This window comes from Balaenoptera musculus, chromosome 11 (assembly GCF_009873245.2).
Source record: "Balaenoptera musculus isolate JJ_BM4_2016_0621 chromosome 11, mBalMus1.pri.v3, whole genome shotgun sequence".
Taxonomy (NCBI): Eukaryota; Metazoa; Chordata; class Mammalia; order Artiodactyla; family Balaenopteridae; genus Balaenoptera; species Balaenoptera musculus.
Window position 1 is genome coordinate 68,915,398 of NC_045795.1, and position 25,340 is coordinate 68,940,737.

General features: G+C 50.6%; 1 protein-coding gene across 4 annotated transcripts in view; it reads left to right on the forward strand.

Annotated features, from left to right (window-relative positions):
- Positions 1–25,340, forward strand: part of CACNA1D (calcium voltage-gated channel subunit alpha1 D) — a 319,290-nt gene that overhangs the window by 261,145 nt on the left and 32,805 nt on the right. For 2 of the 4 annotated variants that reach the window (XM_036868410.1, XM_036868409.1), the window contains 9 exons: positions 258–368; positions 8,585–8,668; positions 16,089–16,133; positions 16,544–16,672; positions 19,228–19,293; positions 20,979–21,070; positions 21,963–22,122; positions 22,692–22,819; positions 22,958–23,054. In XM_036868410.1, the coding sequence (XP_036724305.1) occupies positions 258–368; positions 8,585–8,668; positions 16,089–16,133; positions 16,544–16,672; positions 19,228–19,293; positions 20,979–21,070; positions 21,963–22,122; positions 22,692–22,819; positions 22,958–23,054 (912 nt within the window). The remainder of the gene's footprint in view (positions 1–257; positions 369–8,584; positions 8,669–16,088; positions 16,134–16,543; positions 16,673–19,227; positions 19,294–20,978; positions 21,071–21,962; positions 22,123–22,691; positions 22,820–22,957; positions 23,055–25,340) is intronic. The other 2 variants (XM_036868411.1, XM_036868407.1) reach the window with 1 other exon arrangement.

Here is a 25,340-nt window from a genome sequence, read left to right on the forward strand (position 1 = left end):
CAGAGGAAGTGGATGTCTTTCCCCTTCATCGTTCGGTCACCCTCATCTTGTCAGGGCCCCCTGCGCTTTGTGGGGGGCCAACCATGTGCCCTCGCAGCGTCAGTGGAATCACTGGGAGGGGGTGCTGGACCGGGGAGGCTGCCTGCCTGTCCACGTGGCAGGCGGACGGACGCCTGCAGGGGGTGGCTGGCTGGGGAGCCTCCTTTTGCGAGTCTGGAGTGGACCCCTGAGAACTGTGCCTCTGCTTCCATCCACAGCACTACGAGCAGTCCAAGATGTTTAATGACGCCATGGACATCCTGAACATGGTCTTCACCGGGGTGTTCACTGTCGAGATGGTTTTGAAAGTCATTGCGTTTAAACCTAAGGTGAGTTGCTGAACCCACTTGTCAAAGGCTGTAGCTGAATCACTCCAAAAAATCACCCACTTCCTGTTAGTCTTGTGTTATTGGATTATGCTGAATTGTTCTGGCCGTTAACTAGGTTATCACCTGAGAACGTTAAAATCTGATTAGGGCATCTGTGTACATATGGGAAAATAAATCTGCGAAAACGAAACCTCACAAAAACAATTCTGAGAAAAAGAAGAAGAGAGAATTAGGAATTTGCAGAATGGAGATTGTTTTGAAACCTGATTTTCTGTTTCTAGAAAAGTGTGTGTCAGACTGTCTCAGGGAAACTCGCCTCATTACTTGAGCATTGGAGACATTGTTTTCACGTAACCCATCAGAAATAATTCGGCCCTGATTTTACTTTTACATTTCCAGCATAAAGACTGGTTTTCTTTGTTCTTGGTCTACAGCGTCTTTTTCCCCTTTTATGGAAAATTCTACCAGCTGCAGACCTCTCACAGCCATACCATCTTTCGTTTGTTTAATTTAGAAAAATTTCACTTGACTTTAAGACAAAACAAGACATGAGCATTTTAAACTGTGTTGGAGTGCTCGCGTATTATGTCTCCTTTAGGACAGAGTGACTCCAGTCCACAGTTGTCAACGTCTGTAGCATAAGAGACAGATAGTATAGTGTCGAAGAGCACGCACCATTCTGGGACCAGACTGGATTCAAATCCCCGAGCAAGTTGTCGATACTTCAATGCTCTGTGCCTCCATTTCCTCACCCATGAAATGAGGGCGCTAGTAGTCCTACTTCATAGGGCAGTTTGGAGGAGCAAGAATCACTCTGTGTGCCATGCTTACAAGAGTGCTCGACATGTAGCCTCATGCTGTAGACATGTCAGGACTGTTACTATGACAACCACCATCCCCATCATCAAGTGGTGATGTTCCCTCATCCTAAAACCCTAGACGGAGGAGCAGATCCTGGCCGAGCTGTGAGACATTTGACCCTCAGTTTTTTTCTAGCAAAGCCTCCACCCATCAGAGTTAGAGAATGAGTTCAGTGACCCCAGTGTCTGTTCATCAGGGTGTAAGGTATCTGACAACACTAATTTAAGTAAGACTCGGATTATGAAATGACGGTTTCACATACTCCATCCGTAAGTGGAATTCTAATTCAGAACTGTTCCTTTCTTTAATTTGAATTAATTCCTATGCAATCTTTATCAGATCTTTGTGGACCAAAAAGAAAGGACGCTTGTAAGTGATTGATCGGGGTGATTGCAGTGGGGTCAAACTTGGCATTTTTGCATGGCCAGATGCTAGTTACTGTGACTTGTCCATATCTCCACACACGCACATTCTTCCCCGCCCCACCAAACTCTTCTGAATTTCCTTTGAGGTTTTTGGTTTGCTTCCCTTTCCCCTTTCCGTCTTTGATCAACATTTGTCTGGACTGATGGAAGGGTTGCAGAGTAAGGACTCCAAAAGCACGTGATCAAGGCAACATGGCACATATCTATGCAACATTTCCTAGATGCCCTCGCCGTGTCTTGCCCTGCCTGGTGATTAAGCTCTGAGAAGGCACATTTGCCCACGGCATGTGTGTGAGTCCGTGTGTGTCTGTGTGTGCACTGTCAGCGGCTGTGTCCAGTGAACCACTGATACCAAACCTGGGAGGAGAGTTCAGTGGCGTGTGAACAGGCTGGTGAGGCCGAGGGGAAATGAGTAGCTAATTTATAATCAGTACTGATCGATCAGAGTTTTTAAATGAGTGATTTCCGCTAGAAATTGTGCCGCTTCGTAGTTTTCCTCCACAAGGTGTTTTCACAGCAGAAGACAACCTCAGATTACAAGTGAGAGAAATTTTAAAACAGCAATAGCAGAGCACCTCTACGCTTGAGGGGCACTGTCGCTGCATTTGCGAAGCAGGTGGCTTTGGTGTTGTGACGGTGTGTCTGGAGGAGCCGGAGAGAGTCATTTCACCAAGAAGCAAAGCTCTTCTTAAAACGCTTCCTGACTCTCCTATCTCCTCTTTGGTGTTAGCAAAGCAGGGCCAGGCGGGTAGTCTTCCACAAAGAAGTCAGCGAGGCCCTCCTACCCATCAGAGGGGCAGTGGGGCTGAGGAGCCGTGTTGCAAAGGTGGCAGAGGGAAGCATCTCTGTGAGGAGATGGCCAGAGGGACAGAGGGCTGGGAACCTGGCCCATCAGCTTCATCTCAGAAAGTCTTTGTCTCTCCTGGGGAGCTTTGTCGCGGGGTCCTTTGGGGCTGTGTTCTCCACAGTGAGGGGCACATATTCTGGGAGAACTTGTCAGCATCTGTCAGGAGAGACAGGGTTGCAGCTGTTTTGTAATAGAAATACAGAGGGTGAAGTTAGAATCCTTCCTGGGAGGTGAGAAGGCATCATAGGAGGAAAGGTTCAAACAAGTGGGGGAACCTGACTCCTTTTATACTCAAGGGCCTGACTGGTAAAGGGGGCTTCTTGAGTGAGAGCACATTTAGAGGGATGTGGTCCGAGCTGGGAGCTTCCCTGGTGGGGAGGTGGGATCACTCCAGGGGAAAAGTTGTTTTGAGTGTGGGTTAGGCAAGCATGGAAGGTGGTGAGACGCCAAAGAGCCAAGGAATGAGGACCGAGCAAGCAGGCTGCTCAGTGGGATATGTCAGCTCCCCAGGGAAGACCCACCCATCGGGCATCGACCTCGTGCACTTGGAGCGACTGAGCGCCCTAGGGTTTTGAAAGGTGGGCCATGATGTAGATAAGAACCAAGTCCTGTTCCCCTGGCCTTCCCCTCCAGTACTCCCAAGGGGCAGCCACTGGACTTCTCAAGTGAATTCTCTTGCTGCAAGGAGGGAGATTGAAGAAGAAGGGCTTTGTCCACAGTACTGACTCCCGTAGGTCTAAAGAGCACTTCTGATTTGTCCGAGGTTCCTTCTTTGTGCTTCCAGAGGCCGCCCATCTGGTGTTTTGTCCAGCACCTGTTCAAGTACGTTACCTGCCTCCATGTGGGCTTTTCCTCAGGGAGCCACACTTTGTTCCCAAGTCTTAGACCTCGAAGCATTTTGATCTTGGTTCTACACTTGACCCTTGAACAACATGCGGGTTAATCTGAGTATTACTTGGAGCCGCCGCTCCCTATCCGAGGTTCCTCTGCACCCATTGATTCATCCAACCACGAACCACATAGGGCTGTGGTATTCACTCTTGAAAAACATCCATGTGTATGTGGACACTCACAGTTCAAAGCCACGTTGTTCAAGCGTCAACTGTACCTTGAAAATGTCTAATTTACCTGCCCAGCCACTTGAGCTTGGAAAACGTCAAGAGTTACTGGGTTTGGGGAAAGAAGAAAGTGCTTTAGTGCTGTCCTCGTGCTTTTGTGCAGAGCGGGTGTATCGTGGACACTGGGTCACCTGGTCCCATATGCCTCCCAGGACAGCACTCCCTCCCCCAGGGTCCCTGGCAGGAATAAGGCTGCTTAATCAGCCCCAGCAATTTTCCTGGAGCACATTCTGCACCTCCTGGGAAGAAACCCTGACACTATCTTTTCAGTTCTTCAGTGATCACATATATATATATATCACATAAATGTATCTCAGTGATTTATTTTAATGCCAAATAATGCTTGAGAGGAAATATTAACTCTCCTTAACTAGAACTTGATGTCAGACTCCTTCATGGGCTCAGCCTATCCCTTCAAGGCCGGGGCTTCCCGAGCTCCCTCCTGGTCCCCTTCTCCCCTGGTAAGATGCGTCCACGCCCAGGGCCTCAGTGGCCAGCTCATCTCACCCCAGCCTCCGCTGCCCTCCTCCCTCTTGCATTCCTTGACTGCCGAACCATCTCCTGCCTCTGGCCTCAGCCCCCTCCCTTCATCTTCCACACACTCCCTTTGTAAACCGAAAGCTGACCATGCCACCTGTTGTATGAAAAAAAAAAGGTAATTTCATAGTCGAATATTCTGCACCAAACACTAGCGCACTTACATTTCTGCCTCATTTCCGGCCACGCGCTCCCAGCCATTCCTCCTCTGCACCCCATCCCCACTGTTACCATGTGGGACCTTTCTGTGGCACGTGCTTCTGTGTCTGGAAGCCCTTTTTCCACCTTGTTATCTCTTAAGGCCTGTCTGGAATGTGGGCTCCTCCGTCACAGTGTCCCCCCAGCCCAGCCAGGGTCAGCTCTCCCCCTCACATGTGCTTCTGTTAGATGCTCACTGTGCATTGTCAACATCAATACCCCCCACGTCTCCCTCTCCATTAGCTGATGAGCAGCTGCTCAGGGCTGGGTTGTGTTTGTCTCACGCGACGCCTGCTACATGCTGGTTACTCCGTGGGAAGTGGTGGAAGGAAGAAAGGAACGGATGGACGAGCCTCTTGCCATCAGGCACTACCGGCTTTTCTATCACAGGAGATGTGGGCAGAGCAGAGTGGCCAAATGTGAATGTATTTTTCTTTAAGCCTCCACTTGACCTTTGGAAAGGCTTATGCTGGTTAGAAAGCTGTCAATTACAGTTTCTACTCAAAGTTGGCACTGTGGGTCATCCCTTGGGTCGAATGCTTCCCAGACAGTCCCTGGCAGAAATTGATAAGTGATCCGGCTGCCTCAGTAAACCCCAAAAGGCCGGGCAGCGAAAAGATCCTGGACTTGGGCTGCTTCTCTTGTTTCCATTGCATAGACCTTGCCACGCACCATGTGCCAAGCCCATGCTTTATCCTGGCTGGGGGTCCAGCTCTCCTTCCAGGAGCCGATAGTCTAGCTGGAGATGATGTTAATGGACAATCAAGATAGAGTTCTTAGAAACAAGGGAGCTTCCTGGCCCTAAGCCCACGTTAGTCTGGGTTATGATTTTAAATTCCTGGAGTCAGAAGTGTTTCCGAGTAATAAATGTTATTACGTGTGGCTGACTTGCTTGATCCTTTCAAATGGGTGAGGCTGGACAAAAAATAATAAGGGCCAACTGTGGCCAGACTGGTAGGGACTGCTGATTCCACCTGAGGGGCCCTGGCCTCCGCATTCAGTTGTAGGAGACCCTCTTGTGACTGGCCAAGAGGAGAGAGCATGCAGGTGGGCACCGTGCTAGAAGCCCTGACCTTCTGGTCACCCAGACACTGCGGCGGCTTTGATGGGAAAGGGGTGGGGCTGAGTCATACTCACTTTGACAGTGATTTTATTACCTAGGAGGCTACTAAACAGGGAAACAGGATGTGGGAAGAAGGGGGGGGTGGGGCTGGCCTTTTCTGCCTCCCCGGGACCCCTAGCAAGCCATCTGGCCAGAGCCTGTGATTCCAGCCACCTGCAGCAAATCAAGCCTCCTGTCGCCTAGATGAGGGTGTCAGTCCAGGAACCCTTTAGAATTTGGGCACAACTCTGTGAGTGCAGTGGACCCTCCAGAGAGGGTGTTGATGAGATTACCAAAGAGTTCCAGGACCCCAAACATCAAGCCCCTGTCGTGTTGATTTAAAGTGACTTTATACATCACAGTGGGCCAGGATGGGCCAGTTGGAGAATAGTTTGCAGGCTGATAGGAATGATCCAAAGGTGAATACTGATCATTCTGGAGAGACAGAGACACAGAGACATACAGAGAGAGAGGAGCTATTCAGGAATGAAGTCTCAAGTAGGTAAGAGGGGCATTCAGTGCCCTGAATGGCGGTGGGCTTGGCCTCCGGTAAAGGATGTACTGTAGCAAGAGGGGGGCAGGGCCCGTGGTGTGGGACAGGACCGGAGGGACAGTGGGTCTTCACTGCTCTCTGTGCCCTAGAGCCCCAGTTGTTACTGATGACCACGCGTTTCTAAGGCATCAGTTCCTCTCTAGGGGAGAGGGAAAGGCTCACCATGCTCTCTGCAGTTCTGGGTTGCTGTTAAATCCATGAAGAAAAGGACAGGCTGTGCACCTCAGAGCGTGCTCTGTGGCCAGGCCGCCAGTCAGCCCACTGTGTGTTACCATTCGCAGTGATGCAAATAATTTAAGAGCAAACCCTGTGTTCTCACAACCCGGGTACAGCGACGGCACTCAGCGCACCACGTGATCCAGCTGACTTTCTGGTTTGGCGTTGTCCTCGGGGAGGGAAGCAGGATGTGGCTTTATGTCCCGGCGCAGGCTCTGGGTCTCCTCTCTGACCAGCACAGCTGGCTTCCTGAGGGGCACCAGTCCTATCCTCACCGTGGCCCGCCTCTCCTGTTTTGCCAGCCAAGAGTCCCGCATCTTGAGAAGAGAAGCTGTAAGGAACAAGACGTTGTCTTTGTTAAGCAGACGCTCCCATTAGACGTTTATCACAGATCATCAGAGCTGGTGCAGGCGAGCTTTTGTTTACTTGTTAGAGGGCTGACAGGAGGGTCTGGGAGGGTGGCAGTCAGTCCGTGAGGGTAAGTAGCTATGAGAGAGGTGCTGGGATTGTGGGAGAGGAGGAGAGAGGAGATGGCAGGGGAGGGGGCGGGGCGGGGGCGGGGTCAGAAGTCATGGCAGTTGGTTGGGAAAATCTTACATTATTTAAGATGAAATTTTAAAAAAATCTCAAGCCCTAAGTCAGCGTTACAGGTCCCCCATAAATGCACCTGGGGTGATTAACAATGATTAGAACAAACATCCCTCCTCCGGTTGTTAGAACAGCCAGCGTGCCCACATTCTCCATAGTGTCATAAAAGTCTGGGGCTGTGCAGTGGCTTCCTCTGGGCCTGCACTTGATCACCAATTCATGGGACCTGACACTTCAAAGTACCTTCTGTTCCGGTGTTCTTGATCCAGCACTAAGTGTACCCCGTTGTAAGCACACTGGGCCCCTTTTTATATGCTTCAGACCTGAATTTTTATTTCCACAACACGTCCTGACTTGTTGAAAAGATGCAGTTGATTTGCAGACAGTCGTTGACCTTGCAACCAGAAGCCTCCGTGCACTGCTCTCCCCACCACCCCCTCCGATTGAGGGCTTCCTGGGGGGTATCAGGAGACAACAGGCAGTAATTTAGCACCTACTGTGCTGAGCCCAGAAGAGGATGCAAAATGTGTGCCATGTCTGTACAGATTTGTAAGTCACAGTCGTAGGGATGTTGTACCTTCCACAAGATCCAAGGACCTGAAATAACAAGAATAGGACAGAGCTGCATGACCAGGAGGGTGCAAGTTGGTGGAAGGAGGAGGCTTGCTGCGTGCCAAGCGCTATCCGGGCTCGCGGCTCTGGGCTGGGTGGTGGGATTAGTGGAGGAGGGGGCAGAGCAGGCAGCACAGTCCTCATCCTCAGAGGGTTTTCCATGGGGTGGACCTGCGGGCAGAGGCCCCAGATTCAGTGATCAAGACCTGAGAGACATTCGGAGTCCCCAGGATGGGAGGTATACGTCAGGAGGATCTGCAAACGTGCCATCAGGGCATTGGCATTTGAGCTGAGTGTGAAGGAGGAAGTGGTCGTGGGCAGGTAGAGTTGGGGTGGGGAGGCCGGGATCGCAGAGGCCTCAGGAGGTGGGCAAGAACCCTGGTGTTGGTTTGAGGGATGGAAAGGAGTCCGCTGAGCCTGGAGGATGCAGAGGGAGGGGAGGGAAGCCAGAGCTGGAGAGGAAGAAGGAGCCTGTCAGGACATAGGCGCTGCTCTGGGGGACAGTGGGAGCGCTGAGCGCCCCTTCCCCTGTGAGACCTTCTGTGCACTTATCCCGCAGCCCCACAAGCCACACCTCTGCCTTAGACGGCGTGCATCGCTGGCCTGTCTCCCTGTAAGCCTTCATGTCCCTTTAGACCGAGAGCTCTGTGAGGACATCCTGCCGTGGGGCACACCGTTTGCAGTACTTGGACTGTCGAGGTGGGGCAGGGATACTGGTTTATTTCAAGGGCACAGCAGTGAGAATGTGTGAAACGCCGGTCATAGTGGTCTTGACGTGGAAGAAGAGAAGGAGGTGATTGGGGACCCCATGCGAGGAGTAGGAGGGCCTTCTCCTCCCTCAGCTAGTAAGGGGTTGAGGTTGTGACCTTGTGTGCCAGGGCAGGGTCGCCAAGTGCCTCGCTCTGTCCTGCAGGTATGTGTGTGGTGTGTGTGTGTGTGTGTGTGTGTTGGCCCATGCACCCGTGGCCTCTCTCACACATGCAGGTGCCCCTGCCCCATGTCCCTCTGCACCGGTGGACGGTATGGTCACTTCCCTTTGGCCCTCCCACACCCCCTGGTTGCCGTGGTTGCTGCGGGGCCCGGGTGTGTCCCCACGTGGTCGGCGTGGCTTCTCCTTCCTACGTGCTCATAAACGTCTGCCCCCGCCCGCTCTGTCCAGGGGTACTTTAGTGATGCCTGGAACACGTTTGACTCCCTCATCGTAATCGGCAGCATTGTAGACGTGGCGCTCAGCGAAGCCGACGTGAGTATGTGCCCGCCCGGGGCCACCTCCCATCCTGTCTCTGTCTGCACACCCGCCCGGCCCTGCACTGCATCACCTGGACAAGTCACAGAGCCCAGTCGTACTTGATTGAAAACCAGGAGTTTTCTAATGAGAGCTGCAGAAAAGAGGCCTTTTAGCGTAGAGCTTGATCCCCAGGCCTTTAGACACACATCGCCTTTTGGAGGACTGACTGTTTTGCAGAGTTAAGCCGAGTCAGCGGTAGGCAGGGCAAGATAGGCGTCTCTAACTGTTTTTATCTGCTGTGTCAGAAGCAATACCCGAAGTGATGTACCTATAACATGTTTGTTTTAGGGTGATTTTTCAAGTAGCCAGGTGGCTTGATGCTAGAATGTTCCCCTTTTATAACACTGTCCTTTTCTTCTTTTTTTCCTGTTGTGCTTCCTCTCTTCTGTGGCTTCTGAATGCTTGCTCTAACAGCACTATTTCACTGATGCATGGAACACTTTTGATGCCTTAATTGTTGTTGGTAGCGTCGTTGATATTGCTATAACTGAAGTGAATGTAAGTAGCAAATTTTGTGTCCTATAACCTCGTTAAGTCTAACACGGAGGAGACCAGAAACCCTCCCCACGGACCTCTGTACACTTTAGAAATTCAAGCACACATTTGCTTCAAAAGACTAAGAACATTTTGTCATCTTTCCTCCCTTCCCCGCCCGGCCCCCCATCCCCTTCCCCTGAATGAGAGTGGGGAAGTAAATGTAGAATTGCCATTTTGGAAGGAAAACATTATTTTTAAAATTAAAATGTTAAGGGCTAGGAGTTAATTGTGTGGGTATGTGAACATTATCGCTCAGTAGCTGCGTGACCTTGGCAGGGCCCCTGGCTGCTTCGTGCCTCAGTTTTTTGAGCTGGAAAGCAGAGCTCATAACGTGTGCCCTGGTACCCACTGTGGGTCTGTGAAGGCACAGGAGGGAAACCCCACAGCCGTGCCCTGAGCACGTGGCCACCGCTGCGGGTGTCCTCACCTGTACCCTGTGTCTGCTGAGCCCTACTGGTGACACTGGGGAACATGCCTATCCTAGCTCCCCAAATAGTGACGCAGATTGAAGGCTGCCCTGGGCCAGGGGAAGGAGGGCCTCGTGTGTATTAGGAGAGGGTGTCAGCGATCCTTTGTTGCACCCAGTTGAATCCTTTGTTGAGGAGCAGCGTGGTAGGTGGGGTGACCACCCTGCCCAACCTTTAGGAAGCATCCTGAGAACCTTCCTCAAAATTCAGAGGCTGCAGAGAGGGGAGCACCGCCTGCCACTGGCCCCTCTCAGATCTGACCCATGCCCGGACCGGGAGGGCCTGATGCGGGTAGAACTGGCCCTGCCCACCTGGCCCGTCCCCAGTTCATCAGCAGGCCTCCGTGGGTGCCCAGGTTGTGTGGAGCCCTTCGCAGGGACAGGCGGAGCATGGGGTGGGCTGCCGTGCTGTGCTGGCTTCCTGCTCCACAGTGCCAACCTGGCCCTCCTCCCCACATGCCTGGCTGGGAAGGGGTTGCCACGCTCTGCCTGGCTGACACCTGCGGGCTCATATGGTCCATCCTGGTGCCCAGACAGCCTGTACCAAATAACAATGATGAGATCTCTGTATGCCACCACTTTGGGGGCCAGGCTGACTGTGGAGTGTAGAGTAGCAGGACAGTGGTAGCCTGGACCTGGGCCTCAGTTCCCTCGTGAACCACTGGGATGAATGATGTCTGCCCTCCCTGCTTCATAGGTATGTTGCAGTGATAAAATGATAGGCATATTTGTGAAAATACTTGCTTAAGCTCCCAAAGTGTTAGGGAGATACAATGGTATTTTAAGTATAGATTTTCCTTGTAATAATAAGCGAAATGAACTGTAAGACATTACCATGTCCATGAGGGTGTGAGTTAAGCCTCATGACACTCAAATTCATGCCAAGACCAGGTACTGAAATGGTATTTTACTAGACTTAGGTACATAGATCTGCCAACCTCCTTAAGCCCAGACTTACGTAAATTCCACGTTATGTGAAATATTCCACAAGTCAGGTATAAAATTACCATTCATAATGTGTGAATTATGCTTGGTTATAAAATAATCTGATGCTAATGGGAGAACATAGGGCCCTCCCTGGGCTGCCAGGGGCTCTCTCCTGAGTTTATGACCAGACATCTGCCTGCTTAATCATCTCACCACATAAAGCACTTACAGCCTCCATCAAAGTACACTTACATGAACATTCTGGAACCAGACCCTTATGTAAGTCAGAGGTGGTCTATAATGGAAGTGAAAATATCATAAGTGACAATTTGAGCAGGTCTCCCTGGAGCGCTCTGTGCTTCACGTGGTGTGCAGGTGGTGGGGTCCATGCTTAGTTTCTGGGCACCAGGATGTGGCCAGGGTTTGTTCACCAAGCGGACAGCCCAGCTCTCTAATGCCTGACCCCCCGCGCTGGTGCACCGCCGACAGTACGCGTGGCTTCCTGGCTGCCTCGCCGCGTGCTGGGGCTGAGCCCACTGTGCCTTCCCTCTGGTTCAACCCTGCCCAGCAGTGTCTCAGACACGTCCGCCTTCACCTTCCATCAGTCAGGAAAGCCACAGGTCTATAAAAGCCCACACGAAATTTTTTAGTTAGCATTTGACTTTGGGGTTTCTGTGTAATACAGGCTTTCACTGGCATTCAGTCAGACGCAAATATCCTACCAGTCAACATCCTCGTACTGTTTTTCAGTACGTGACCTTTCCCCTGGTCAGATGGAGCCTGAGACCAAACCTTCCTGAGCCGGGAGCAACGCGAGTTCAAGGCCCTGGCCCAGTAGAAAACCACCTTAGGGGACCTCAGCATTTCTGTGCTGGCCTCAGTGAGGAGGGGATGCTCAAGGCCACCTTCTCATTTATTCAGTCCTTCATCACATCTTTATTGGGCATCTACGACCCTCAGGCCACGGCACAAAGACAGGAGAGACTGGATGTCCTTAACCTCTGGTGACATAACTCTCTGAGTGTAGCCGGTGGTTCCTCTACACTCCCCCCATGCCGAGTTCCCCAGGAAGCAGCACACATCATTTCCCTTGGTGGCCCTGTCCCCCGCACTCCTGACTCAGCTGAACATGAATACTCTTGGTCCATTGTTGGCTGTTTTCAGCTGCCATAAGTCATCATTTTTTGCAATGTTTAACTTGCTGTGCTGTCTCTCCCAACCTCTGTTGCTCTTTCTTTTCTGTTGCCTAATTGATTTTCATGTTGGTTTTGTTTTTAGAAAATTGTAGCGGCAAGTATATATAAACATATATACGGTGAAGTCGTTGTTAAAGCAAAAGCACTCGAAAGACTGTATACTTGTCTTTGGCTTCCCCACCTTTGGTTTTCGCTGAGTTTCACAGGAGTGCTGTGGGTCGTGGTCATCTAAATTGTTTGCTGTGCCCTATTTTGTTGTCTCCAGCCTGGGGCCTGAGCTGGGGCCATCTTGGTCAGTCACGCTTGGCTCTGTGACATGGCAGCATAGTCTTCAAGAATGAACGATGTGGCCTGGAAATGAGAAATCGAGCTTGCGTTTGTATTCTTTGCGAAAACATTTTGGATGGCCCTCTCTGTTGTCCTGCTTGCATGCTCACCCGGCCCTCTCCATCCTGCCGCCCCCTCCCATGACCCCTGCCCTGCCACGGTCATGGTTTGATAGCTCTCGTGGACTTGTCTTCATCACAGTTGGTCATAATGTCATCAAGCTGCTAAAATGTCAGATGAGGACTGACAGGCTCAGTTTTGCTCCTTCTTCGATGCCTGTTTGTTCCTTTAATGGAGAAATGATCCAGCATCATATTCTCCCTAACCTGGGAAATGGCTGTTGCTGACATTTAGTCTTTCCAATTATCATTATTGGCGGGGAGGCAAAACACTTGTTTAGAAGCAATGTCTGCATTGTTATTACTTAAGAGCATGTACAAAGTCAGTAGGGAGGTCACTCCCAGGGACCTAAGAATTGTCCCTGACTTGTGTACCCGGGGTGGACCAGGTGGCCCGCAGCTACACTCAGCCTCTTGTTCTAAATCCACGGTCAGGTTGTTCAGCCCTCCATGCTGTATGCTAACCCTTTTCTAGGGACCAGGTCTCTGGTTTCTGGAGACAAACTCAGCAATCCCAAATACAGAAGCCTTCCATCCCGGAGGTGTTACATACCAGGTCAGAAGTAGTCAGAGAGAGGCTCCCCAACAAGAACTCTCCAGGATGCCTCAGGGTAACTGGTTTGCTTCCTGTCTGAATTGGAAAACTGCATCCTTTCAGCTTTTCTAGGAAAAGATGGGAATTAATGCATAAATGCAGACTGATCCCTTTGCACTTGGGAAACTCAGGGCTCATTTGCCTTCTGTAGTTGCAGGGGGTTGGCCCAGAGCCTACATTGCAAAAGCCTGCTTGGGAGCCCTGTGGGAAGGAGCTTTCCAGACTCTGGCACATAGTTTGGCTTCCTAAGGCTGAGGGTCCATTTCCCTGTAGGGTTTCCAGATGAAGACTGTGGCATCTCGGGAAGGAGTTAACGAGGTCATCTAGTCCAGGCCCTGGGATGACACTGGAATTCCATCTATTGAAACATCATTCATTCGGCCCCTAGTGCTGTTGTTGGAAAACTCCCTGGGGAGTGAGACCTTCCCTAGTCTCACAGCCTCTGGGGGGGTCCTGCGGTTGATCCCAGGAGTGGCAGCTGGCTCCTGGTCCATTTCCAGCCTTCACCAGCTCCCTGTGTATCTGAGCCTCCTCCACCCCTTGTAAGGAAGATGGGGATGGCAGCTGCTCTCTTTGCATCCATCTGAGTACTGAAACCTCATCAACTCCAGAAGAACCCATTGCTTAGCTGTAACAGCCTGCATGGGCTTTTCTGGTGGTCGCATTCTGTGTGGCCCCTCCAGACCTAAAGGGAATGAGCTGGTAGGGGTGACCAGCTGAAGACATGGCCCAGCTTTACCCTGGCCTTGGGCTGCTGCTCTCAGCTCTGGCTGTATGTTGGAACCACCTGGGAAAGCTTGGGGCCACCCCAGATCAGTTAAATAAGAAGCTTTGGGGTGAGAGCCAGGCATCAGAGTTGTTAAAGATCCCCAAGCAGTTCCAATTGGTAGCCCAGGGTGAGAGCTGGCCTGCCCTTTTCATCAGGCTGGCGTTTGTAGTTTAGGCAAAGCCATCCTCAGGGTCCCTCCATTTGTAAGATATTTTGGCAACTTGCACTTTCCCCCAGTGCTACCAGTGACACTCTCCCCTGCCCAGTCCTCCCTGCCCAGTGAGGCACGTGGGGGGGTGTCACAGGCTGCACTGGGGGTGCACGCAGCCTGGTGTGCCATTTGCTCTGTCCTTCCTTTCTTGCATGTTGTGCTGCCTTGTCCCTCCACAAATGCTGTCTCTTCCTCTTCTTTGTTTTTTTTGAGCAAAAGACTACCCATGGTTTCAAGTTCATAGGCCAAGATTTGTCATACTTCAAAGATAGCAGTTGAAAAAGAGATGTGCCCTTCAAAAGTCAGTTTGGCTGCTAACTTTCTCATGTCATAAGGGGAGTGTAAAAGGTCTGTCAGACTTGGCGTGGGCTAGGGAGGGGCCAGCAGAAGAGGCTTGGGCCAGGTCATGGCCAGAAAGAGTGTCTTCCCTGACCACCCGGCCTCCTTATTCTCTTGTAAGTCCAACACACAAGTTATGGACATTGCAGAAATATACTATAGAGTGTTCTGTCTTATGCACACTCTGGTCCCCTTGAGCATAGGCAAGTGCACACACACACACACACACACACACACACACACAGACACCCCCTCACACTCCAGCTGTATGGGTGAGACTGGAGCCTCCTGCACACAGCCCTTAGGGAGTTGGTGTGGGCAAGCATGAGAACTTGGGAAAACGAATTCCTTCATTTGCTAAAGTCATGGGTTAAAAACCATCATCTGTCCTTTTAAGGAGATGTGATCCCTTTTGAGATGAGATGATAGAAGGAATGTAAAAAGAGTGACCAGGCTTTGACCAACCCCTTGCAGAGGTCACATTCCGAGCATCCCAGGCGAAGCAGGGACTCCTTTTTAACCCCATCAGAACCCGTTAGTCCTGGCTTAGTAATCTCGTTGAATTTCAGTTGTGATTTGATGTGCCCAAACTCCTTCTATTTTATGAATTTCATAGAGGTTTAGGCTTGATCTCAGGAGGCAGCCATTGACGAGAGTGAGACTCCAGGGCGGAGTGTTTCCTTTCCCTGTGTCTCCCGGGAGGAGAACCCATCAGGTTAGGGTGTGCATCCGTGCGTGCACACACATCCCTTAGCTGTACAGGCCCACCGTGCAGAGAGGCTCCCTAGAGCCCTGGAGAGCACCCAGCAGTTCTGGGCCCCCAGTCAGAAGAGCCTCCTTCCTTTGTTGCCTTCTGGGTCGACCAGCTGCTTCAGCAGAGGTGACCCCACTGAAGGGGAAAAAAAAAAAAGGCCATCATTTCCTGACTCTTGTTCAGCCTTTACTGTTTAATTTAAAGGTGCCTCCTGATATTTGTGAGTTGGCTTACAACCTCTTTGCATTCTCATAAACACTTACTGAACCTCTAATAAGTGCCAGACACCATGCTGGGCACCGAGTGGAGTGAGGCAAGGTCCCTGCCCCCTGGGGGCTCACAGACTGAGTGGGGAGGCCGGTGACCACAGGGCGACAAGGGCTGGGATTCTGCACCCTGGGGCCCAAGTGACAGGAGCCCAGCCAGACCTCGGGTGAGACAGCACTGCGGAAGCTCAGGGAATGATGGTGCTAAGCTGCTTCTTCCCAAGAGTCACCCAGAGCTGAGTGTTCTTGGTGGGGCAGCGAAGGCTTCTGGAGGGAAACCAGCCCCTCTCCCGCTTGCCCTGACTCAGCCTGCCCAGCTCCTCGGCAGCCCCGCCAGTGAGGGCCCATCGGACGCCCGCCGCCCGGCTGTGCGGCCCCAGGAGTAGAGTGGGACAGGGGAGGTCTGTGGACCACAGGCAGCTGCCGCTCTGCCCTGTTTGGTAGTCATCCTGTTCCTCAGGGTTAGGAATGGCCCGCCTCGGAGCAGTTAGCTGCTCAGACCCACAACCCTGACTGAAAAAAGAGGACCAGTCTTCCCACGAGAAGCAGAATCCCACTCTGCATTTCTGTGCTTGGGGACAGCTGAGGCCTTGCAGCGTTGTCTTTTACTGGATGTCTTTCAGTCTTGAAACATCATGTCCTGGGGTGTGAATTAGAAAGTGGTCGTGTCTGAGCCTGCATCAGTGGCTGCCCACCCGCAAGTCCAGTTGCAAGCAGCTCCTGTGGCGTTTCCTCAGGGAGGGAGCAGATGTGTTATCCTCAGACATGAACCACAGATTTTTTTTTTTTTAAAAAGGGGGGGACACCCTCCTGAACCCTTGCTTCCTTCCCAGTTCATTAATACATTTTCAATCTTTGATTTCTTAAAGCCAACTGAAAGTGAAAATGTCCCTGTCCCAACTGCTACACCTGGGGTAAGATCAGTGACTAGTCTCCAGGGGCTGGGCCTTTTCCTTTAGTCTATTTGGCCATGTCGAGTTCTCCGCTAGTTGTTCTGTATTCTCCATGATTGTCCTTCCAGAACAGTGTCTGCAGTGGTTTGCATTCATCACCAGTGTCCAGTACTCTTGACCAGCCCAGTGTCCTCTTAACACACTAGACCACGTGGACATGCATGTGCTGTGTGGACACAGGGTTTCCCAAGCCCTGTGTTGTTAGCATGTAACTTTCCCTTTCATATCATGCTTTTTAAGGTGAAAAGGCCCTAGAAACACATCTTTAATTCTTACCTCTGCCACCTCTGTTTGCATCTGTTGCTGTTTTTCTGAAAGTGTTGCATGTTCTACTTTCCATTGGGTTTGACCTCTCCATGATAACCCTTCAGAACTCTGAAGAGAGCAATAGAATCTCCATCACCTTTTTCCGTCTTTTCCGAGTGATGCGATTGGTGAAGCTTCTCAGCAGGGGGGAAGGCATCCGGACACTGCTGTGGACTTTTATTAAGTCCTTCCAGGTAAGAGCCATGCCAAGGGCTTCTTTGTCTTCAAAGAGCATATGTAAGTCAGTGCTTGTCCCCTGCTGTGGAGGATCCAGACTCCCTTCTGCAGGACCACTGTGACCACCTAGGTCCAGAGAGGACCTGGAATGCTGAGGAGACGGGCCCAGCATTGCTTGGATAAATCAAATAGGATTACTTGCTTAAGGAAGCAGAAGAGAAAGCAGTAAGGCCTGCAGCTGAGAAATCTGCAGCATTTCTGAGATGGGTAGATATACGGGGCTCCCCGCACCTCAGTCCTCCCCAGGATGCCCGGGATGAATGCTGATGTCTGAGAGAGGGAGGGTCCCAGCCGACCCCTGGAAGCCTCATAAGGCTGCGGCAGTCCTGTCCGTTGGCTAATCTAGATACAAATCAGAGACTACTTGGCCTTGGCCAGCACACCATCCTCCGTCCTGGGTTATCCAGTGCCTGGGAGGATTACAGAGTGAAGGGCGCCTAGGTATAAGCCAGGTCCCCCTTGTCATCTATGGCTTTCCAGCCTCGTGCAGGCTGGTTCTTGGCTGTTCCAAACAGAACCCAGCTTCTCCTGTACCTTCCAGCATCCCACCCTAGATGTTCTGGTCTTCTGGACTTACTCCGCTGGGGAGGGGGGCACAGATTCTTATTAAGAGGTGCACCGCATGGGGGAGTTTGTAGATGTGCACGAACTTTAGAAAATGAGTCATGGATCTTCGTTTCTTTATCTTTTGACTTTTTAATTCAAAAGTAGTAAATGCTCACATTAACAAATTAAGTTATTCGAAGATACACAAAGAACAACCCCATCGGCTCTGAGGAAACTGGTGTTAATATCCCAGGAAACATTTTTCCACAGTGGGTAGAATTTTAACAGGTAAAGAGGAGAAGGTTTGGCATCTGGGGAAGGAGGTAGATCCAGAAACTCAAAGAAGGGAAATCGCAAGTCCTGTTGGGGAAAATGAGACTGTAGGGGGAGCCGGGATGCAGCTCTGAGAGAGGCAGGGCAGGTGGAGGCCTCGAGCAGGTGACCCTCGGTCCTGGAAAGGGATTAAATCCTAGACGGTTGCTATTAATACAAAGTACCAACATTTGTGAATGAACCGCTATAAAAATAGAATGATTCAGGCAATAATGTCATTCTTACATTAAACTTTGTTTTAAAAGTTTTGGTCACTATAAGATGAATTCATGTCACAGAGACATGACCATACATGACCATTCATGTCCATAAAAATTGAGAAACTATGCCAACAGAATTCTTAAACATTTGCTCATCTAGGGAGAAAACGCATACTGGTATGGCAAGGACAGCCTGAAACTAACCCTGTGGGACTCTGTTAACCAGTCCAGTTGTCAGGATGGTGCTACTGCACTGGGCCAAGCTGGCAGTCACAGATCCAGAGCTGGCACAAGTCGGAAGGCTTTTTAGCCACTGGGTTTCTGATGACCTTTCTCAGATAGGAGAGCAAGTGGAGGCTTTATGCATGTGAGCTTGGCCTTAAGTTTAACAATCTGGGCACTCCCTGGAGGCGTGCCAAGCACACAGAAATCTTCTGTCACTTGAGATGAGGGAGACAAGCAGTTGAGGAGCCTTGGATTAAAAGACCAGTGGTGGGCTTCCCTGGTGGCGCAGTGGTTGAGAATCCGCCTGCCATTGCAGGGGATGTGGGTTCGAGTCCTGGTCCAGGAAGACCCCGCATGGCATGGAGCAACTAGGCCCTTGCGCCACAGCTGCTGTGCCTGCGTTCTAGAGCCACTGAGGCCCATGCACTTAGAGCCCGTGCACCGCAACGAAGAGGAGCCCCCGCTCGCCGCAACTAGAGAAAGCCCGTGTGCAGCAACGAAGACCCAACGCAGCCAAAAATGAATAAATTAAAAAAAAAAAAAAAAAGACAAGTGGTCTGACCCGACACATGTGCTTATATTTGATGTTCCTAAGGAGAGCCCAGGCTTGGTGACCACACAGCTAGCTCCTTTTCTTCCCTGGCCCAGCCTGCAGCTCCGCGGTTCTTTCAGAAAGAGTGCATTTTAAGAAAGGTGTCTTGCTTTCTACAGCCACAGCCAGAAAATGGTTCTTCCCCTCTGACCCAGTAATTCCACTCCTAAGGCTTCACCCTAAGGAAGTACTTAAGCAGATGCAAGGTGATTTTGCATAATGATGTTCCTTTGCAAAAGAGCCCCTTGCCCCCACCTCAAACACGCCCAAAAAAGAAAGCTGAAGCGATCTCATTGTCTAGCATGTTGGAATTGTTTCATCAATTACAGTAGTTTCTGAGAGCGACACTGTTTAGGATTAGGACGCACTGTTAACAACTGTGGAAAGCATGTCGTGCCTGCAGCTTCGTAACCCGAGGTGCCCGTGGGCTGCCGTCCTCAGGGCTGAAGCCGTGCTGCTGGGCTGCGGTTTAAAAAGCTCTTCCTCACTATTGATGTCCTTTCAATATAACATGGAAAAGAATAGAGCGTGTGCCCCACGCGGGCCTTCAGTCTGCCCCCAAGCCATCCGGGGGCACAGGATGCGCGCGCTGAGCCAAGCGCTGCTTCTCTTCCAGGCGCTCCCGTACGTCGCCCTTCTCATCGCCATGCTGTTCTTCATCTACGCGGTTATCGGCATGCAGGTACGCCCCAGCACCTCTCCCCCGGGTCTCCTTTGCTACGTCGCCCCAGATCTGTGGCAGGCTGTACCTTGGCCAGGTCGACTGGAAAGGCAGGTCATGATTTTTCAGCCAGACGCCTTGGCTGCTAAAGAGCTATAAAGATGAAAAAGACGTAGCCCTGCAGGAGAGAGCCTGTGCCAGCAAGAGCCGGGCTCAGAAGGGCAGGGGGAGGTTGGAATATGTCAGAGGAAGCTGGGTTTAGGGCACTCCCCACCCCAAGTCTGGGTCTGAGGGGAGCCAACTGATTGAGAAAACCCATCGTTGATTGTAGCAACAGCAAATGCTGCACTGAAAAAAGCCATAGTTGTCCTATTTTCTACATCAAAGTTGCTAAGAAGATACTGAGTGATACAGAAGTCTGTTTATCATCTGAAAGTATTACAAACTATTTCTAGCTGCTGGGGCTGAACTGGAACCATTATCTTGCCTCAGAAGCGCCCCTCTAAAAAGAAGCGTGAAACCAGGCTCTTCTGTGGCCTGGTCCTGGCGGAGGGGCTGTGGGATGCTCCCCAGCTCCTCCTGAGGTGGGGAAGGGGGGATAGGAGCTTCCCTAACAGCTGAGCCCTAACACAGAGTGGGCGGGGAGGGGGCAGCGCCTCCTGGAGGAGAGGGAGGTGGAGGGGCCTGTGGCCCTGGACCTCCCCAGGGTCCCTCTGCCACACTCTCTGCTGGTTCAGGTGCAGCCTTTCAGGTAAGGGAGGGCTGTGAGTGAAAAAGGTGAAGCATTCCCGCAGCAGAGAAATGGTGGTACGTGCTTTTTAATTCTGAAGCCAGAGAAGCATTTGCAAGTGACTAGGACTTTTACCAGGGGGTTTGAACGAAGAGGCAGTGTGCTTGAGCCCCTGTAATTTAGCAGCTTGTGACGCCATGGGCCCCACAGGGTCTTTTATGCCATAACGTCCTCATATAAAACTTAAGTGGTCGCAGAGAACTGGAAACCGCATCTCGCACACCACCCCCGTGTTCACTCAAGAGTCTTTGCCGGCCATCAGGGTCTTCGAAAATGTCAGTCTGCTTCTGTAATCCCCACAAGTGAAGAATTTACTGACTTCTCCTGGCCCTTAAGGCAAAGCCCACCCTCCTTCCCATGGCCCACCGGCCCCCCCATGCTTGTCTGCAGCCTGGTCTTCGGGCTGTTCGTCACACTCACGTTCTTTTCATTTCCTGGAGCCCCCGGGCCATGTCGCCTCTGCTCCTTTGCAGGTCGTGCTCCCTCTGCCTGGAGCATTCTTCACCCTCCTTGTCACCTGACTGGCTTCTCCTTCCCCTTCAGTTCTGGGCCTTAACCTCTCTCTCCCTGGAGGCCTTCCCTGACCCCAGCCCCCAGCCTCGGGGATCCTGTGAGCCTATTCTGTGCTTCCCCGTTGGGCTGGACCAGCCCAGCTCCCATCTGGAGAGGCTGCCTGTCTGGTTACTTTTTGCATCCCTTCCGCAGGGTAGGAACTCCTTGAGCTGAGAATGTGCCCAGCGGTTAGCACAGAGCCCGGCATATCTTAGTGGGATGAATAAAGTGCCAGGCACACTGGGTATTGACCAAACTTGAGTTCTAAATTCACATATGGAGGGATTTTTTTTTTCTGTTTTTTTTTTTTTTTTTCGGTATGACAAAATCTTTTCTTTTTTCCCCTAATAATTTCTCTCTCTAGATGTTTGGGAAAGTTGCCATGAGAGATAACAACCAGATCAACAGGAACAACAATTTCCAGACCTTTCCCCAGGCTGTGCTGCTGCTTTTCAGGTGACTGAGTCCAGCCCGGAGCAAGTCTCTCTGGTTCTGGGCTCTAGAGCAGCAGAGGACCCGGGTTCTTAAAGCAGTTGGTCATGGTGGCCTTTTGTATTTGTTGGTTTTGTACTATTAAACAGACACGGTAGCATTTTAGTCACAGAGGAATTTTGCAGGCTTTTGGTCATTCCCATTGTGATTGGCTTAAGGTTTTCCTCTTGGGAGTGAGTAGGTCTACTGAGCCGCCAAGAAGGTATGGGGTATATGCTTACACATGGGCGCGTGTGCTTAAACAACCAGGAAAATGAAAATTTAGCAGGAATGTAGAGGCCTTTTGCACAGTCAGTGGGGAGCATCCTGAGATGTGCAATTTCAAACTTTATGGGATTGTTTTTAACTCCATTTAATAGCTTTGTAAACAAAGCGCCTTAAAGTGAGAGAACTTTCTAGAAACCATACAAGCAAGTCCTAATGACTGGAGAGCAAGTTCTTTGTAAGTTAGATAGTTTCCAGTTCTTTGCTTTCAGCAGAATGAATGGGGATCTAATCAAGTTGTCAGATGTTAGGTCATTAAAAATAATAATCGTTTAAAAATCGTAACATAAGCGTTTACAGGAGAGAAGACAACAAAACAAACATCCCTTTATACAAAAAGAATTGATGTGCCTGTATCAAGTGACTGATATAAATCAAAGGGAGTTGCAACAGGGCCTCCCTTAATGATACGTAAGTTGCATTTGAAAATAAGTAGGAATTTCGGTGTAGGAATTTTCACTAAATCCAACTGGCTTTCCCCCCAAAGTACTTAGGTTTTGGTCTAATTAAAAAAAAAATTTTTTTTTCTTAAAATTTCTTAAAGATCTAAGCCTCAAATGCCTTCTTCGTTTCTTTGCTTAATCTAAAAAAGGTGTGCGACGGGGGAGGCCTGGCAGGAAATCATGCTGGCCTGCCTCCCGGGAAAGCTCTGTGACCCCGAGTCCGATTACAACCCCGGGGAGGAGTACACCTGTGGGAGCAACTTCGCCATTGTTTATTTCATCAGTTTTTACATGCTCTGCGCATTTCTGGTAAGTGATCAGAATAGCCACCCCACCACCAATGGACACCTATTCATGTAGCATTTGGGATTCAGACCAATGACGTTGCCCCGTCAAATAGCTGTGGGGTATTTTATGCTGATGAGCAGTCTAGACTCCACTGGGCCGTCGAGGTTTTGCTGAGCAAGGCCTGTGTTACTAGCAGCTTTGGTGTGAGCAGGGGTTGGGTGCTCGCTAACAGGCTTCACCACCCCAGCTTCTTAGGGCTGCTGGTTCCTTTATAAAAATCTCAAAGCCACTGCACATAGTAGCGACTTACGAGAGTGAGTTATTTGGTGGCAAATTATAACACTGCAGTGTGTTTCAAAAGGACAGACAGTACATTCCCCCCTGCCCTCCCCTGGGCCTATACCCAAACCATTTTGGAAAGCTAGAAGTCTGCCTTTTTCTTAAACGTTCTCCAGAATGAAAGATTTTCAGCCTCTCTAGGAGAAATGGGTCCAAATGTCTTGTGACCCTTATAATTAGGAAGCACTCACTAGGGTTGAACCCAGCTCATCCCAGTACAGCTGAAACTCCCTCTCGATTGGCTTTTACAGATCATCAACCTGTTTGTGGCTGTCATCATGGACAATTTCGATTATCTGACCCGGGACTGGTCTATTCTGGGGCCTCACCATTTAGACGAATTCAAAAGAATATGGTCCGAATATGACCCCGAGGCAAAGTAGGTTGAAAAGAGTTCCATCTGGCTTGTGTGGGCTGTTTCTGGATGTTGGGTGTGCTTTTCCGTGGAAGGTGGGATGGACCGAAAGCCCAGGCCTGCTGCTGCTGCCCTGCACCTCATGCCGTACTTTGTCTCCAGGGGAAGAATCAAGCACCTGGACGTGGTCACTCTGCTCCGCCGCATCCAGCCCCCCCTGGGGTTTGGGAAATTGTGTCCACACAGGGTAGCCTGCAAGGTAAGTGTCCTGTTGGCATCCCTGACGGCCTCTCTTGCAGGGACTCCCTGCTTTAGTCAACAAACCCTTACTAAGTGACGTTCTGTGGAGCCTGCTGTCAGGCACTGGAGATGCCGAGATGAATGACATGTGGTTGCTGCCCTGGAGGGGTTCTCAGCTGTGTAACTCTTAGGTCACCCTGTCAGCCAACAATAAGAATAGGAAGGGAATTGTGTAATTTGTCACTGGGTAGAAGGAGGGGATGGTGACATTTGCATCAGGTCCAGCAGGAGAGAAGTAGGAGTTTTTCAGAGGGGGAAGGGCATTGCAGAAAGGGAGCCCAGACGTGGAGGCAAGAGAATGGGGAGTCGGTGTGGCTGGAACGCAAGAGGAGGTGGCAGAAGGCCTCAGGCCCAAGCTGAGTGTAGCTGCGAGGAGCCTTCTGTGCTATGCTGAGTCCCATGGAAGAAACAGGAGTAGACGACCATTCTAGAAGGTTGACTCTTGGCAGTGGAGAAGTGAACTAGGGACAGGAGAACACCCAGGAGAGCTGTTGCATATCTCACTGTGAAGTACCGAGAGCCAGAGGGAAGTGGGCATGGAGAGGAGGGGATGGCTTAGGGATTTACTTAGGGAGTAGAGTGGAGAGGACTTGGTGGCCTGGACATTTCCTAACTTGTGTGATGGTGCACACAGTGACGTGCCCCTCATGTGCATCCGGCGGTGGCGTCTCGGGGATGGATTCAGATCTCCTGCTGAAACCGCACTCCTCCTCGGACGGGACTCGAACCCGTCCGCACCTCAGATTGAGACTTGAACCCACAACTCCTGACTTAGGAGGGGACTTGAACCCACTGTCTCTTAGTTAAAACCACTCACCTGGTGTCAGGACTTACTGAAACTCAGGTTCTTTTGTCTCGATGCAGAAAGAATTCAGCGTGAGGCAAAGTGGCCGGCAAAGAGTGAGTTAGCATAGAATGCTTGTGAGAGATACAGGCGGGCAGGCAAGGGAGCGCAGCCCCGAGAACAAAGAGGGCTACATTTTTATAATCAAAGAAAAAGGGGGTAAGGGAGAAGATCGCCCTCTTCCTCATTTTTGGCTAGATGTCAAGGCTTGTATCCTTAGTTCCTCTTTTAACCCTTGATGGTCTAACCAGGACTGTCATGGCGCTCTTTACATGATATGTATATCAACAAAAGGGTGGTAACATATACTAAAACATGGTAATTCATCTCAGGTTTTGGTGTAATGTCCCCTTTCACCTAGTTTCTTTCCCCTTTTCATCTAGTTTCTTTCCCCTTTCATCTATATTCCTGTCTTGGCTGCATGCAGAAATGCAACTCCTCAAGGACCATTAATTCCCTGACTTCATATAACAAGATTCAGATCTCATATCTATTGTCTTGTACTTTAACTACATATGTAGATTGTTGCTTGGTTACTGGATTCTTTTCTTGAGTTGTCTCCCACTGCTTAAACAGTCTCCCAAACTCCCTTAGAATTCCCTTTCTGACTTTAATCCCCTAGTGGGATTTTTTTTTTTTATTAATTTATTTGGTTGCGTCGGGTCTTCATTGTGGCATGCGGGCTCTTTCGTTGCGGTGTGTGGGCTCTTCGTTGCAGCGTGTGGGCTTCTCTAGTTGTGGCACGTGGGCTCAGTAGTTGTGGCACACAGGCTCCAGAACGCACGGGCTCAGTAGTTGCAGCACACGGGCTTAGTTGGCCTGTTGCATGTGGGATCTTGGTTCCCCGACCAGGGATCAAACCCACATCCCCTGCATTGGAAAGCAGATTCTTAACCACTGGACCACCAGGGAAGTCCCCCCCCAGTGGGATTTTTAAGCTATCTATTTAATTATCCTACTCTATCCCTGTCACCACCTCACCCCATTCCTGAAGTTTTCACATCAGACCATGCTCTCTGTGAGCTCTCATTGAGATTTGTTTTCCTTTCATAGAACTCACATCGAACCACCTTGAGTCAGCTGTAGCAATAGAAAAAGATCCCCCTTTTTAAAGGAGAAATGCAAGATTTGCCTGTTGAAACTCTACCCTATAGAAATCCAGCCGGTCTGTGCAACAACCGGTCCCCTCTTCCCACAGATATAAGGGGATTCGGGGTCAGGGGTTCACCCTACTCCCAAAGAGATGCTGGACTAGCTCTAGACAGAACCCACAGTAAAGAGTGGAGTCTACAATGTATTTCAGGCTTTCAGAGAAATCTGAGCCAAAACTCGTTGTTCCCTGGGCTGGAAGTCCAGTTGGCAAGTCCTTGGGGTCCTTGCCTGAGTCTTTGCTTCTCCTCA